Source organism: Ceratotherium simum, chromosome 4 (assembly GCF_057802395.1).
Source record: "Ceratotherium simum simum isolate JZ-2026a chromosome 4, ASM5780239v1, whole genome shotgun sequence".
Taxonomy (NCBI): domain Eukaryota; kingdom Metazoa; phylum Chordata; class Mammalia; order Perissodactyla; family Rhinocerotidae; genus Ceratotherium; species Ceratotherium simum.
Genome location: NC_141903.1, coordinates 27,247,501 through 27,263,491, shown reverse-complemented (window position 1 = coordinate 27,263,491; position 15,991 = coordinate 27,247,501). Strand labels below are relative to the sequence as shown.

General features: G+C 44.6%; 1 protein-coding gene across 3 annotated transcripts in view; it reads left to right on the top strand.

The window, feature by feature from the left end:
• HMGXB3 (HMG-box containing 3) overlaps positions 1-15,991 on the top strand; it is a 47,037-nt gene that overhangs the window by 25,971 nt on the left and 5,075 nt on the right. For 2 of the 3 annotated variants that reach the window (XM_004428654.2, XM_014786181.2), the window contains 7 exons: positions 150-299; positions 3,319-3,620; positions 4,143-4,270; positions 8,412-8,543; positions 9,441-9,625; positions 13,743-13,962; positions 15,333-15,466. In XM_004428654.2, the coding sequence (XP_004428711.1) occupies positions 150-299; positions 3,319-3,620; positions 4,143-4,270; positions 8,412-8,543; positions 9,441-9,625; positions 13,743-13,962; positions 15,333-15,466 (1,251 nt within the window). The remainder of the gene's footprint in view (positions 1-149; positions 300-3,318; positions 3,621-4,142; positions 4,271-8,411; positions 8,544-9,440; positions 9,626-13,742; positions 13,963-15,332; positions 15,467-15,991) is intronic. The other variant, XM_087429575.1, reaches the window with a different exon arrangement.

The following is a 15,991-nucleotide window of genomic DNA, read 5'->3' as shown; positions in this document are numbered from 1 at the left end:
TTGCTTCAAGGCCCTTTGGAAGTTATAAATCTGGTTTTGCAATTGCCACTTTCCTCTCTGATTTACTGATAGCTGGTCATTTTGGTTCTTGGCTTCACCCAGATGTAACTTAACTTTTGTAGAATTGAACATTGGTCTTACTTTTTTAGGATTTGGGCCTCGCTACATCAAGAGGCCGGGGAAAGTGCAAGAATCCCTCTTGTAGCTATGTCTACACCAACCGGCACAAACCGCGGATTTGTCCCAGCTGTGGTTTTAACCTTGCCAAAGACCGGACTGAGAAAATCACCAAGGCTCTCGTGAGTTCTTTCCCCAAACACACCCCCTGGCCTTGGGTTGGACTTTCTGAGAGGACCTATTTTAGTAGAAATAAAAGGATTTCTTCATACATGATAGTAGTTAGAGCACCGAACTAGCACCAGGTTACAGGTTCTGAACCTGGGCAAGTGCCTTCCTCCCTCTGGGCCTCCTTGTCCTCATTGCCAAGGTGAGGGAGTTGACCAGATACCTTGATCTCTGAGAACCTTCTGTCCCAGTGGACCGCACATTCATTCACCAAAGAGAATGGCAACATAGGCCTTAAATAGGATTGGGAAGAAGAGAGGGATGGAAGGGTTACATCCTTTTAGCTCTGAGGCCTGGTGGAGGACCTGTAAGTAGTATTTTGGTAAACAGAGAGTGCCAACCCTAAGACTTCGTAGATTAAGTCGCTGCTTCTCAGGTTCCTTGCAGAGCTTTACCTCTAGCAGTCTTAGCAAACCTGCTCTCTGATGATGATCCAGACTATTTGGCTAGTAAAACATACTCCACTTGGCTCCTTAGTGCTCTTTTTTTATTGTTAGAACCAGGAACAATGGGCATTTTCAGAGGTTTTCTGAATTTCCACATGTGAGTTTTTTAAAGGGAGCAGAAAGTGACAGCATCTGAGGCAGCAAATGGAGTGACTATGATGAGGGTGATTAGAGAAATGTCACTGATCTGCCTGGGGGGGCATGAGGATGGCACGTGGGACAGGTCAGGATCTGAGATGGAGCCTGACCACTCCAGATCTAAGCCAGACCTTGCAAGATGGGCAGGATTTGGATGGAAGGGGAAGGCATGCTGTACTCAAGAACAAGCGTGAGCAAAAGTGAAGAGGTAGGGAGTTGGTGGGTGTTCTATTTGGCGAGAGGAGAGGGTGTGTGGGGAGGGGTATGGAAAATATGACTTGAAAGGCATGTCAGGGCCACATCATGGAAGACCTTTAATGCTAGACTGGGCAGTTTTTTAGGCAGTGGAGTCCCACTGAATGTCCTTGAACAGGGAGAGGCCCAAGCGGGGTTTGGAGTGGACAGGACTGGAGAGGTGGGGAGAACTGCTTCAGGCGTCAAGGTTTCTTTGCGTATGGGGAGGGGCCTTTCTGGCAGATGACTCTCACCCTCTGATCTCCAGGACTGTTGCTGTGCTTGAGGTGGTGTTCTGAGGTTATCATCCTGTGAGAAAGGGGAGTGGAACTGAAGTATGTGGGCACTGATGGCTTAGTGGAAAAAACCCGGGGACTAGGAATTGAGAGACTTGTCTGGGAGTGACCCTGAGCTGGAATCTTCCCTCTCCTGAGTGTTAGTTTCCCCATCAGTAAAACAAGGTGGCAAGATGGGTTAGCTCTGGGCATTTTATTCTCTGGGCCATGAGCTCTAGAGAATACTCAGAATTGAGCTTCCTGTAAAACTCCTGAAATTGCATGTAAATGAGTCCAGAGCCTCCATCAGATTCTCTTGTTCCGCTAGGTGCCCTCTGCTGGCAGTGAGCTTTCTTCCTGGATTCTCCACGCGTTTAATGTGCTTCTCTTCACATAGCGTTGACTACACACTGTCTTGACTCCCTCTTTAAGCTCCCAATGAGACCATAATCTCTTTTAGGGCCAAGAGATCTGTTTCCCCCATACCTTCTAACCCTGGAGCTTGCATACACAATGTGTTGATCAGTAATTATGGAATGGAATTGAGTTCTGTGTAGGTAGATGCTCTGAACGTTCCTTTCCCCTTCATTTTATTGTAGCTGTTGATGTGGTTTGCAGTACAGAAGTGGATGTTGGTCTCTAGATCTAGGATGATGACGTGACTTAACTTTCCAGGTCAGGCAGGAATTGTCTAGGGACCTCTTGCCAATTGATTTCAAATCCCACTGTTTTTATATTTTTCTGTCTTTGGCTAACTGGTAGCTGCCTACCCCCAGGACCCTTACCTTCAGACATTCCCTCACCCTCCAATCTCCTAAATTTTAGAGAAATAAAATGTCATCATTGTTTTCCATGCTATATTGTATTTTATTACACTGGTCAGAAACTCAGGGACCTTTGCATTGCTCTTTGGAGCCCCCTGGTGGCCATATGTTTTCTATGCAGTTTGTCTTCAGCGGCTGTAATTAAGACTGCAACATCTCTGGGCTATAACTGTCTTCATTCCTTTTGGGCCAGCCCCAAGTAGGATCTGTTTTAAAGGCTCTGACTAGTAGCCACAAAGTATTAAAGATAAATACATTAAGCTGTACAGATACTTTCTTATAGTTTATATGTGAAAACTACCATTCAGGGGGCCTGCCTGGTGGCATAGCGGTTAAGTTCTCATGCTCCACTTTAGCAGCCCGGGGTTCGCAGGTTCGAGTCCCAGGCGCAGACCTATGCACCGCTTATCAAGGCATGCTGTGGTGGTATCCCATATAAAGTAGAGGAAGATGGAGGTGGATGTTAGCCCAGGGCCAGTCTTTCTCAGCAAAAAGAGGAGGCTTGGCAACAGATGTTAGCTCAGGGCGAATCTTCCTCACACAAAAAAACAAAAAACTGCCATTCATAGAGTTTTCAGTGCATTCCAGGCATTGTGCTAAGTGCTTTACTTGTAATATGTCGTTTCCTCTGTACAACAACTCTAGAAGATTACTAGTATTTTGATGCTCCATTTCATTGGTGAGGAAATTGAGGCTCAGAAAGATTAAGTAAATTGCCTTGGGTCACAGATGCATAGTTGTTAAGTGACATATCCGGAATTAAAACCCAGGTCTTTTACCCCCCACACCCGCTACCTGATGAATGGAAGCTGAGTCTTGAATCCATTGCTAAGAGGTATGCGTAATCCTCTCATTTTGCTGGTAGAAAAACTGAGCACCAGAGAGCAAGCATCTGCTGTGAGTCACCCAGTGAGTTACTAGCTGAGCTGGTTAGGAACCCAGGTTTCCCATCTCGCAGTCATGGGTGCCTCTGCCGCTCACAGTCTGTCGTGATTTTAGCCTGAGGCTGGCTCTTTGTGCCCTGGGTGCTTGGTGATCCATCCACTCTTTTCCCAGGAGGCGAGCTCACCACTCCCAGATGTGCTGAGTGCCACAGAGCCCCTGAGCGTGGCCCAGAGGGAGATCCAGCGCCAGTCCACACTGCAGCTGCTGCGCAAAGTCCTGCAGATTCCTGAGAATGAGTCAGAGCTGGCCGAGGTCTTCGCCTTGATTCATGAACTCAACAGCTCTCGACTCATCCTGTCCAACGTGAGTGAGGAGACAGTCACCATCGAGCAGACCTCTTGGTCGAATTATTATGAGTCTCCATCCACGCAGTGCCTTCTCTGTAGCAGCCCATTATTCAAAGGGGGACAAAAGTAAGCACCCCTTTCAGATTTACCCTGCCCCTAGCTGCCCCGTCTCACTTGGCCCATATTGCCCCTTTCTTCCAACAACTGTAAAGCTATAACCTTTGAAGATATTATTCTCTGCTTTTCTTAGGTTTCCTTTACTTTTCCAATTGCTAAAAGTAAAATACTAATAATAATTAGTAATTATCCATTATTTCCATTGAAAATGCCTGAAAGTTATTGTCACCAACTTAGAATTTAGTTTACATCTGGACTGCCCAGCATAATGCTTGGATTTGGGAGTTCAGTGGGATTGGTTAAATTGGGTAATAGATTGAGAGTTATATTTACTTTAGGGGTGATTCCACAGACCAGATTTCAACAAAGTGGGAATACCCACCTAGAAAACCTTGGAATGCAAGCTCCAGCACCTTCATTTGCCAACTGCATTAAAGTCTTGTGAGTTTTGCCATTGATCACTGAGCCCTGGAACTACATAAAGAGGTTGATTTCCTTTCTGTTTTTTGTTGGTGATGTTTCGGGTACTAGCTCCCTTGCTGGGCCTCAGGAATGCTGGCTGATGACAGCCAACCGGCTGCAGGTGGTGACTGCCCAAGTGAAGATGTGTCTGAATCCCCACTGTCTGGCTCTGCATAGCTTCATGGACATCTATACAGGTGGGTGCCAGCCTTTCTTCCCTCAAAGGGCCCCAGAGCAGGCTTGAGAACAACCGTGGTGGGTCAGACCTCTGGTCCTGTAAGCCCTGGACCTTCTCAGATGGGGCTCCTGAGGAAGAGGGGATTTTTCCCTCCTGGATGTCTCAGAACAGAACTCAGAACTTAGCCCCAGAAGATTACATTTACCTCTCAAGTGTTAGGACTCTCTTATCTGGGATCTTTAAATAAAGTTAATTTTTTTTTTTTTTTTTTTTGTGAGGAGATCAGCCCTGTGCTAACATCCGCCAATCCTCCTCTTTTTTTGCTGAGGAAGACGGCCCTGGGCTAACATCTGTGCCCATCTTCCTCCACTTTATATGGGACGCCGCCACAGCATGGCTTGCCAAGCAGTGCGTCGGTGCGCGCCCGGGATCCGAACCAGCGAACCCCGGGCCGCCGCAGCGGAGCGCGCGCACTTAACCGCTTGCGCCACCGGGCTGGCCCCTAAATAAAGTTAATTTTAAAATTAACTAGAAAATTCTGACAAGTAAAAGAGGAAACTAAAAATCAATAGTAATCCTACTGCCATGAGATCAAACACTTAACATTGTGCTTTCTGATCTTCCAGATGTTATTCATCCATGCAGAGTATGAGAAAGCATGGAAGGATTTATAGTTATAGTTTTCTTTCAGCAGAAGTGGGGTTGTACTGAATGTTGTTTAGGAATGTAGGTTTTAAATGTAGCAGTAGATCATGGGCATCTTCCCGTGCCAGCAAATGGAGAAATACATGACCATTTTTAAGGAGTGCGTGGTTCTCCGTTTTGGAGTCCTCTTTCTAATGAAATCTTTGTGTACAGCCTTAATTATTTCCTTTGGGCAAATGCTGGAAAGTAGAATTGCTACATATTCACCCCTTCATTCATCAACATCAAACATTTACTGAACATTTACCATGTACCAACCATTGTGAGATTTTAATCGTGAGTTTTATATGTAGAATTGAGTGCTGAAGATTAGACTGTTATTTATTCTCTTTGTCTTCAGAACCTTATGGTGCCTTATTTTGAATTCATGCTTTTAAAATCTTGTATTGCCAAATTGAATTTGTAGTGTTTTATGCCCTCGCCAACAGTTAATGAAAATGCCATTTCTCTGCAGTCTATCTAGGCCAGTAGTACCTAGGATTATTATTTTTTTAATTTTAACGTTATTTTAAAATTTATATACAGTAAAATTTACTTTGTTGTTGTGCAGTTGTTCTGACAAAGGCACTGAGTTGTGTAACCCAACCAATTCCATTACCCCAACACATTCTTTTGTTCTGTCCCTTTGTAATCAAACCCACCCCTCACCGCTATCCTCTAGCAGCCGTTTGATGTTCTCCATCCCTCTAGTTTTATCTTTCCAGAATGTCAGTATAAATCTAATCATAGGATGTAAGTTTTGAGTCTGGCTTCTTTCACTAAGCATGCCTTTTAAATTCATCCATATTATTGCACGTATCAATAGTTTGTTGCTTTTTATTGTTGAGCAGTTTTACATTGTGTGGGTGTACCGCAGTTTATGTGTTCACTGCTTGAAGTACGTTTGTGTTGTTACCAGCTTTGGGCAGTTAGAAATGGAGCTGCTGTCAACATTTGTGTACAGGTTTTTGTGCGAACATAAATTTTCGTTTCTGTTGGGTAAATGCCTAGAGTCAGGTTGCTGAGCCACATGGTAAGTGTATGTTTAGTTTTATAAGAAATTGGCAAACTGTTTACCTAAGTATGTGTACCATTTGGCTTTCCCTCCAACAAGGGGTGAGAGTTGCAGTTTGCTCCACTGGTCAGCACTTGGTATTGTCTATTTTGTTTTTGTTTTTTAGCCATTCTACTAGGTGTGTTAGTGTGGTTTTAATTTGTGTTTCCTTGATGACTAATGATGTTGAGCATCTTTCCATGGGTTTATTTGCCATTTGTTTGTCTTCTTTGAAGTATCTGTTCTATATTTGGCCCATTGAATTGAGTTGTTTGTTTTCTTACCAGTGAGTGTTTAGAGTTCTTTAATATATTCTGGATACAAGTCTTTTGTCAGATAAGTGATTTGCAAATATTCTCTTATGGTCTGTGGCTTGTCTTTGCATTCTCTTAACAGAATCTTGCACAGAGCAGAAGTTCTTAATTATGAAGAAACCAATTCATCAGTTTTTTCTTTTAGGGATTATGCTTTTGATGTTATATCTAAGATCTCTTATCTAAGTGAAGATCATTTTTCCTCTAAAAATTTTATAGTTTTATGGTTTATGTTTAGGTCTCTGATCAATTTTGAATTAATTTTTGTATAAAATGTGAGGCCCAGATTGAGTTCATTTTTTTTGCATGTGGACATTCAGTTGTTGTACCACCATTTGTTGAAAAGTCGTCCTTTCTCCATTGAATTGCCTTTGCTCCTTTGTTGAAAATCAATTGATAATATATGGGGTCTGTTTCTGCACTCTATTCTGTTGCATTGGTTTATATTGTCTGTCCTTTTGCCCACACCACACTTGTCTTAATTACTATAGCTTTATAGTAAGTCTTATAATCAGGTAGTGTGAGTCCTCTAACCTTGTTCTTGCCTGGATTATTTTGGCTATTTTAGTTTCTTTGCATTTCCATATAAATTTTAGAATCAGCTTGTCAGTATTTACAGAATCCTGCTAGAATTTTAATTGGGATTGTGTTGAATCTATAGATCAATTTTGAGAAGTTTGATATGCTTAAAAATATTGTCTTCCAATCCATGAACATGGTCTCGCTCTCCATTTTATTGGGTTTTCTTTTTATTTCTTTCATCGATGTTATATAGTTTTCAGCTTATAGGTCCTGCACATATTTTGTTAGATTTATACCTAAGTATTTCATTTTGTTCAGTGCTAAATGACATGGTTCAGTTTCTGACTGTTCAATGCTAGTAGAGACATACGATTGGGTTTTTTCTGTTGGCCTTGTATCCAGTGACCTTGCTTAAACTCATTTATTAGCTTTAGGAACTTTTTATAGAATATTATAATATTTTAAAGTTTGTCAATTTGGTAGGTGAATACTGGTATATCATTTCTTAATTTGTTCTGTTTCTTTGATTACTAGGAAGATTGTATCTTTTGTGTTTTTTTCTCTTTTGTGAACATTTCCATTCTTTGGAGCATTTTGTTGAGAGTTTTTCTCCAGTTTATCAGTTGTCTTTTAAATTTGTGATTTTTTGGGATACAAAGGTATTTTTTTCTGCTTTTTGTTTTAATTTTGATGTAATCAGAGTCTTGATCGTCTCCTTTGTGCCTTCAAAATACTTTTGATATCATACTTAAAAATGCCTTGCCCATTCCTTTATTCCCTTCTTATTAATGGGAACACATATTTCAAAATTTGCTTTTGTACAAATTTGTGCATTATGTAAATCACCTTATTTTGTTTTAAATTGACTGCATTTAAATTCCTCTGAGTCTTGGGGCCCGCCCCGTGGCGCAGCGGTTAAGTGCGCGCACTCCGCTGCTGGCGGCCTGGGTTTGGATCCTGGGTGTGCACCGATACACCGCTTGTCACGCCATGCTCTGGCGGCGTCCCATATAAAGTCCCATATAAATCCTCCCATATAAAGGAGGAAGATAGGCACAGTTGTTAGCCCAGGGCCAGTCTTCCTCAGCAAAAAGAGGAGGATTGGCATGGATGTTAGCTTAGGGCTGATCTTCCTCACACACACAAAAAAATTCGTCTGAGTCTTTTATCCCAGGATTTGATGTAGGGGTGATTTTATAGCTTTTGTTACATCCCCTGCACATCCCTGGGCTAGAGGATGCTCCTGGCCTTTCCCTGTGGTGCAGCTGTGACAGGTAGAGGAGCAGTGATGCCTTTGGTCATGAGGACTGAGCTGGGTGGTAGGGAGGTGTTTCTTTTTTTATTAAAAAAAATTCTACGTATTTCATTACTTGCTTTTTTCATTTAATGATGTATTATGGACAACTTCATGTCAGCGCATTTAGGTCTACCTTATTCTTTTTAATGACGCATAGTTTTCTATTTTATGAATGTACCCTAATTTATTTAACTATTCCCCTATTGATGGACATTTAGTTTGTTTCCAGTTTTTTGCCATTTGGATGATGTTACAGTGAATTTCTCTGTTGCCTCTTTTTAACCTGCAGGTCTTTTTAACGTGGGGAACAAGCTGCTAGTGAGCCTGGACTTGCTTTTTGCAATCCGAAACCAGATCAAGCTGGGAGAGGACCCTAGAGTGTCGATCAGTGCTGTTCTGAAGTCGGTGCAGGAGCAAACAGGTAAAGATTGGCTCCCTCCCTTTCCCAAGCTTAGTTCTAAGCTCCCTGGGAATTTTCAGTGATGGGTTTTAGTTGAAAGAGTCCTCTTGGAGGAGAGTCTGATATTTTGAAAAGGAGATATTCTTGACTTCCTAACACACTTCTGCTTTTGAATTTTACAAATGCCAAACTGACTTTGGAAATCATGAGTCTTTCCATGCATCTGGGGACCCTTAGCATGAGATTAAACTGACTTTTAGGGGCTCATCCTTTGATCGTTGGTAGACTTGGCCTCAATGCATGTTAATAGACCATTCTGAAGACACAGCTTCTGGAGGTCTGCTGCCAGTCCCAGTGCTCATGCTGAGACCACCCTCCTTACTATTAGAAATTATTTTTCCCCTTGCTCTCCTCCTGTTTGTGCTTTTCCTCTCCCATTCCTGCAGACTCCAGGCCCCCTGTACCTTCCCTGCTGTGAGGTCACATGGTATAGAGCAAAGGTTCTAGGGTCAGATAGGCTTGTGTTTGAGTCTTGGCTCTGCCACTTAATGGCCCTGTGATTGTGAGCAAGTTATTCTCTGTGCCTCAGTTTCTCCAGTTATAAAGTGAGGATAATAATAGCTCCTGGTTCGCAAAGATGTGAGTTAAATAGGTTAATGTGTTTAAAGCTCTCAGCAGTGTCAAGTGCCTGGTAGGTGCTTAGTACAAGGCAGCTCCAACTCGGATTGGAATTGCCCTTTGGGTTGCCACCTGAGCACTTGAAGGCCAGGGTGCTTGACCCTCAGGGTGGTTAGTACTCTTGGGTGTTCTTAGGGGAGAAGCAGCCTTGCAGAATTGCTATCCTTGCTGGCCCTTGGCTCATGCCCAGTGGCCTCAGGGTCTGTTTCTGCGACCTCAGTGCTCTTGCTCTCCTTTCAGAGAAGACTCTGACCTCAGAGGAGCTGAGCCAGCTGCAGGAGCTGCTGTGCGGTGGCTATTGGGCTTTCGAGTGCCTCACTGTCCGGGACTACAATGACATGATCTGTGGCATCTGTGGTGTGGCCCCCAAAGTGGAAATGGCCCAGAGGAATGAGGAAAACGTGCTGGCACTGAAGAGTGTGGAGGTAAGTGCCTATCAGCCACTGTGAGTGACCTTTAGAACTGTTCTCACCTTCCTGCATGATATCCTCAGGAGCAGATGGCTCTAGTGCTGTCCTGTGTGAGGTGAGTGGCTTTTTCCTGCCACTGCCCAGGTTTTCATCTAAGGCAGGCAGATGGAAATAGAGGCATTTGCTACTTGTTCAACAAATTTATTAAACATGAACTAGGTACACTTTTTAGACACTTGGGAAATGGCAGTAAAAAACCCCACAAAGTTTTTATGCTCATGGAGGTCCCATTCTTGTTTGAGGAGACAGAAAAGAAACAAACATTGTTAATAATTGTGTATATTATATTAATATAATAATATATAATATATATTAATTAAAAGTAGCATAGTAACAGTAAAGCAGGGTAAGGAGAAGAAAGCAGTGCAGTGGAGAAGGGGAGTTCCTATTTTATAGAGGATAGTTGGGGAATGTCTCTTTGATATGTGGTATTTGAGTAGAGATCTGAAGCCCATGTAGCTCTCAGGGGGAAGAACATTCCAGGCTGAGGGAGTGGGAAGAAGAGTCTGAGGTGGGCTTGCTGGGTGCGGTTGAGGAACAGGAAGGAGGCTAGTGTGGCTGGAGTATGTGAGCAGTGGAGAGAGAGGTAGGATACGTGAGGTTCAGGAGGCTCCAGGGGGCCAGACTCGCATAGAATCACATGCGCCATTGTAAGGACTTACACTGATTGACATGGAGAGCCACTGAAGGGGTTTGAGGAAAAGAGTGACCTGATCTGTTTTAGGTTCTTTTTTTTGTGTGTGTGAGATCAACCCTGAGCTAACATCTGCCAATCCTCCTCTTTTTTTACTGAGGAAGACTGGCCCTGGGCTAACATCGTGCCCATCTTCCTCCACTTCATATGGGATGCCGCCACAGCATGGCTTGTCAAGCAGTGCGTCAGTGCGTGCCCGGGATCTGAACCGGCGAACCCCGGGCCGCCGCAGCAGAGCATGTGCACTTAACCGCTTGCGCCACCGGGCCAGCCCCTGACTTAGGTTCTTAACTAAAAAATGTTCACACAAAGATACACCAAACTCAGATGGCTTATACGTTAGTTCTAACAAATATTCGAGAAATATATGATTCCAGTCATAGCAGAAGCCGATATGCTTCCCCAGCTCATTGTATAAGGCCATGTAACCTTGAAAACAAAACCAGAAAACAAAACTAAACTCATGAATATAGATGCCAAAGTTCTGAATGAGATAATAGCAAATCAGATCTAACAATAAAGAAAGCAATGCATTATGACCAAGTTTATCCCAGGAAAGCAAGATTGTTTCAACATTAGAAAATATAGTAATGGGGGCTGGCCCCGTGGTGTAGTGGTTAAGTGCACACGCTCCGCTGCTGGCGGCCCGGGTTCAGATCCCAGGCTCGCACCGATGCACCGCTTGTCAAGCCATGCTGTGGCAGCGTCCCATATAAAGTGGAGGAAGATGGGCACAGATGTTACCCTAGGGCCAGTCTTTCTCAGCAAAAAAAAAAAGGAGGATTGGCATGGATGTTAGCTCAGAGCTGATCTTCCTCACAAAAAAAATATATATACTAATGTAACAGTTAGTACTTAACAGTTTTAAACTACGTAACAGTTTCACTACTTAACAGTTTTAAACGAGAAAACCCATATAATTATTTCATTAGATGTAAAAAAGTCTTTCATTATTATTCAACACCCATTTATGATAAAACTTTAGCAAACTGAGAACAATGGGGAATCTTCCTTTTAAAACCCTACAGGGTTTTAAAAAAAATCCCACAGATTGATTAACTCTTTCCAGTGATCATGCTGAGAGGTCTGGTTGGCATGCATAGGTATAGAGTGCCCGTGAGTATGCTAGTAGTCGCGGTGAGCCGTGGGCTTTCCATCTCTGAACTTGACCATAGTGGCCCAGAGGACTGGAACATGAAGTGACTCTAGGTGGTGGACCTGCAGCCCCCCTCTTCGCCACGGCGGGTAGTGCTAGACCTCTGGAGGAAAGCTTCGGTGTATTTTGGTGTGGCCAGCTGAACATACTAGGGATTTAATCTATATTCCTTATTTTCTTCCCAATTAAAAAAAAATGCATATGTTGGTCAAATATTTCCATTTGAAGGATGGTGGTGCATAATAAGACATATGAAAACAAGCATAATGCTTTCTGGAGCCTTCTAAGTGTTCCTTGTAGATAAAATGAACTGTAAAAAAACTTTGCTTTTGTGTGTTATCTCACCAGGAGCTATTTCCAGACTCATTCACATCTGTTTGCCTAGTGCTAATATTAATAGTAATGCAGCTGTGACTTATTGAGCATTTTGTTACATATGCCAAGTTCACTCAGTGCTTTACTGTATGACTGACTTCTTACCCTAAGCCCGTGAGAGTCTGTCAGTGAAGGGGCTGAAGCCCAGGGGGCTTGTTCAAGCTCAGCCAGCTAGGAAGGGGTGGAGCTGGGACTTGGCTTCAGTCTAGCTGTGTGACTCTGGAGTCTGAGCTCGTAAGCACTCCCATGCTCACCAGTACCTCCTGGGACTCCGAGCTCTGGTTTTTTTAAACACATCTGGCTGCAGAAACTTTTTGGCTCCCAGAATAAGCAGAAGCCTGCCTCCCTGCAGAGCTCACATCTCCCAGTCCTGCCTGCCACCTGCCTTGTCCCAGTCAAGGCTCTTTCCTCACAGAATGGAGTAGCATTCCCTTCACTTTCAGTATGCATGTCTCTTCCCTTCTGTGGTACTGGGTATTTTCTTTCTAGAGACCAGGACTTTATCTTCTCTCTTTTGTATGTGCAGAGTGGTGTGGTGCATGTGAGGAGAAGGGGGTAGGGAGTATTCTGAAGTCTATGAACTAGAACAGGCTGCACTGAACAAACCTTAAATATGCACTCATCCATGAGGAGACTGTCTGCTTGGCCCCTTCCCTCAGGGACTTTATAGCCAAGGACCTTCTGGACTGATGACGATAGTCATGTCAGTTTGTGCACACAGCACACTTACTGGGCATTTCTGTCCCCCTGTTTCTTGTGGGGAGGGAAGGCTCTACCTTGTGAAACTGATGGGAGATTTGTGCCGCTTACAGCAGGCCCTGGCACCCTGTGGGGTAGAGAACAAAGGAGAGTAAGACAGGGGAGATGCCTTTGTCTAGAGCAGTGGTTCTCAGACTTCGCGGGCCTAAGAATTACATTGGACAGTGGTTCTCAGACTTTGTAGTGTAGAGGGCTTGCTGGGCCCCACCCACCCGGTTTCTGAGTCAGTAGGTCTGGAGTCGAGAATTTACAGTTCTATCAAGTTGCCATGTGATGCTCATGCTGCTGGTCCAGGGACCACATTTTGAGAACCACTCACCTAGGGAATCTTTTTAAAATGCAAATTTAGGATTTAGTTCATACAGATTGAGATGCAGCCCAGGTATCAGCCCTATAAGTAATGCAGATGACTCTGATGGAGGGAATAGGATCAGGGTCACACTTTGAGGACCACACAGAGCACATACAAGAAGAAAAACTGAATAGCTCAACTGCTACATGCCGACAATAGGTAAGTAAGTGCTGCCCGAGGTGGAGGAGATAGCTGTGTGCTGGCAAGATCTGGGAGGACCTTCTGGAGGAGGTGAGGGATCAGCAGGGCCTTGGAAGTAGGTGGAATGTCACTAAATTTTATTCTGGTTATCCCTGGCAGCTGGGTATGGGGATTAAGGACTTGGGCTTTGGAACTAGACCTTTGTTGTATTCTTGTTCTGTCCCTTACTGCCGGAGTCTCTCCTCAGACCACCCCCTGGCTTGTATTGTAGTAGTTGATTAGACAGTGTCTGGCACATACAAGTCCTCAGGGTGGCTCTCCTTTAGGGAAATGACATGAATAAAGATGTAGATGCAGAAGGGACTTAGGAACTGTTGAGGTCTTAGGGAGCGCTGTGGTTCAGGAGAAAGGAATGTGGCCAAAGGCAGTTAGGTACAAAGATGTCAGATTTGGGGGTGTCCCATCATTGTATGGCTGTCAGTCTCCCCCCGCCGCCCCAGCCTTGATTGCCCCAAGTGTATCCAGAAGGTAGGCTGTTGTGTTGCTAATATTCTGTGGCTCCTACAGTTTGACCTTTTTTATCCTGACCTTTTAGTTCACCTGGCCTGAGTTCTTGGGCTCTAGTGAGGTAAACGTGGAGGACTTTTGGGCCACGATGGAGACAGAGGTGATTGAGCAGGTGGCCTTCCCTGCCAGCATCCCTATCACCAAGTTTGATGCCTCTGTTATTGCCCCCTTCTTCCCACCACTCATGAGAGGAGCTGTGGTCGTCAACACTGAGAAAGACAAAAACCTGGATGTGCAGCCAGTACCTGGTAAGGCCACCTGGTGGCTGACTGGGGTCAGGGAAGGGCCCAGTCAGCAGTCTGGAACATGGTCCATGGCAAGACAGCACAAATGCCAGAGATGGTGCTAGGCCCACCTAGAGGGCTCCCTCTGGAAAGATAATGAAAACCTGTGATGACATCCCCTAGAGATTAAAGTCATCGTACAGAGTTGTGAAGAGCTGCTGGCCTTATTGTATAGTCCCGACCCCCCAGTCTCTCTGTCAGCCTTCTGGGATGCACTACACTGAACAGTGGGAATTCTCTGAGAAATGCTGATGACAAGGCTCCAACCCCAGAGATTCTCACGGAAGAGTGTAGGGGAGGCCGGGGAGTGTGCCTTCTCCACAGGTCTTTCAGATGGTTTTGCAGATGCTCCATGGATATACACTGAGAGGCCCTGGACTAGCTGTTGAGGGCATAGGTTTCTGACAACTTGGGTTTGACTCCCAGCTGTGCCAGTTAGTAGCTGTGTGACCTCCAGCAGATCCCTTGATTGCCCTGTGCCTCTGTTGCTTCATTTACAAAGGGGGCATGGTACTGTTACCACCTAGGTGGTTGTGAAGGTTAAGTGAGCTAATATAGTTAGAGCAATAGCTTTCTACTCTTTTGGTTTTTTAACTGCAACTCACAGTAAGAAATAGGTTCTGCATCATGACCCAGCATGATACTCATATAAGCATGCATAAGTGTGTATATCTGTAACTAAAACAAAGCTTTCACAAAACAGTACTTTTCCTTACCAAATGCAGTATACTTTATTTTCTTTATTTCATTTTTAAAACCCTGGATATGACCTGCTAAATCGATTTTATAGGTATTAAGAATGTTTATTCCACTGGTTCTCAAACAGTGCTTCCTAACAATAGATACTGAGGTCCTACCTCATGTTTGATACTTCAAGGCCCAGGAGTTGTTTTTTTTAAGGCCCCCACATAGTTCTGTTGATTAGGCAGGTTCAAGAACGTGGTATAAAGTGAGCGTTTTTTAAATGAGAGCTGCTGCTCCTCTCGTTGCTACAGTTGTGATAAGCATCTGAAATCTTGGTTCTAAAAAACCTTAAAAGGTTGAAAGCTGACACATTTGGAGGTTCTCTGCAAGGGCACTCTGCTGGATATCTCCCCTAGATGGTTCAAGGGCAGAAGCCAGTTCTGAGAAACTTCAGTATCTGCAGAAGTCATGAGACCTGCCTCCAGTGCACCTCCTCCAGCACCCAGGGCAGTGCTCGGGCAGAGCCCGCTTCCACTGCTTGCTGTCCTGTAGGTTGAGCCCCTTGTTCTCATCCTCACACGTGAGGGACTGCCTGCGTCCTCTCTTGGCTGGCGGCAGTGCCCTCCGATCAGCACCGTTGTCTCTTGCAGGCAATGGCAGTGCTTTGGTGAGGCTGCTCCAGGAGGGCACCTGCAGGCTTGAGAAGATTGGCTCCTACAGTGAGGAGGAGTTGCAGCAGCTGCTGAGGCAATGTGGCATCCCCTTTGGGGCAGAAGACTCCAAGGTGAGTGTCAGGGGCAGCAGTGGAGATGGGGACTTGGGAGCAGGCTGGTGGCCCATTTTTCTGGGCAAGGATATGAACACTTGTAGCTGGGCACCTCTGTTGAGCAGAGGGTGCTGGCAGTCAGGGAGGCCTGGGAGATGCTCAGCAGCCAGATCGTGACATGCATGTGTGAGGCCTTTCCCTCCCCACTTCCTCTGTGGAAGGCAGTGGGACCAGACTCAGGGGTCAGGAATCCTGGTTCTCCTGCTTAGTGTGTGTGACCTTTGATAAGCTGCCTTACGTTTCTGAGCCTCAGTTTTCTCATTTGCAAAGTGGGAATAACCAAAATACCGACCTCGTGAGGTTTTGTAAGAAAGGCACTTTGCACAGTGTCTAGTTATCACCTCTCCAGGCTCTTAGAAAATGAGCGCTATTAACATCAATAGAGAGAGAGTGTGTGGGTGTGTGTTTTATCCATACATTATTTACTTTCCTTCCTACTAACGTGCTGTTGAAAATATTATACGTCTTTCAAGTTCAGACTCA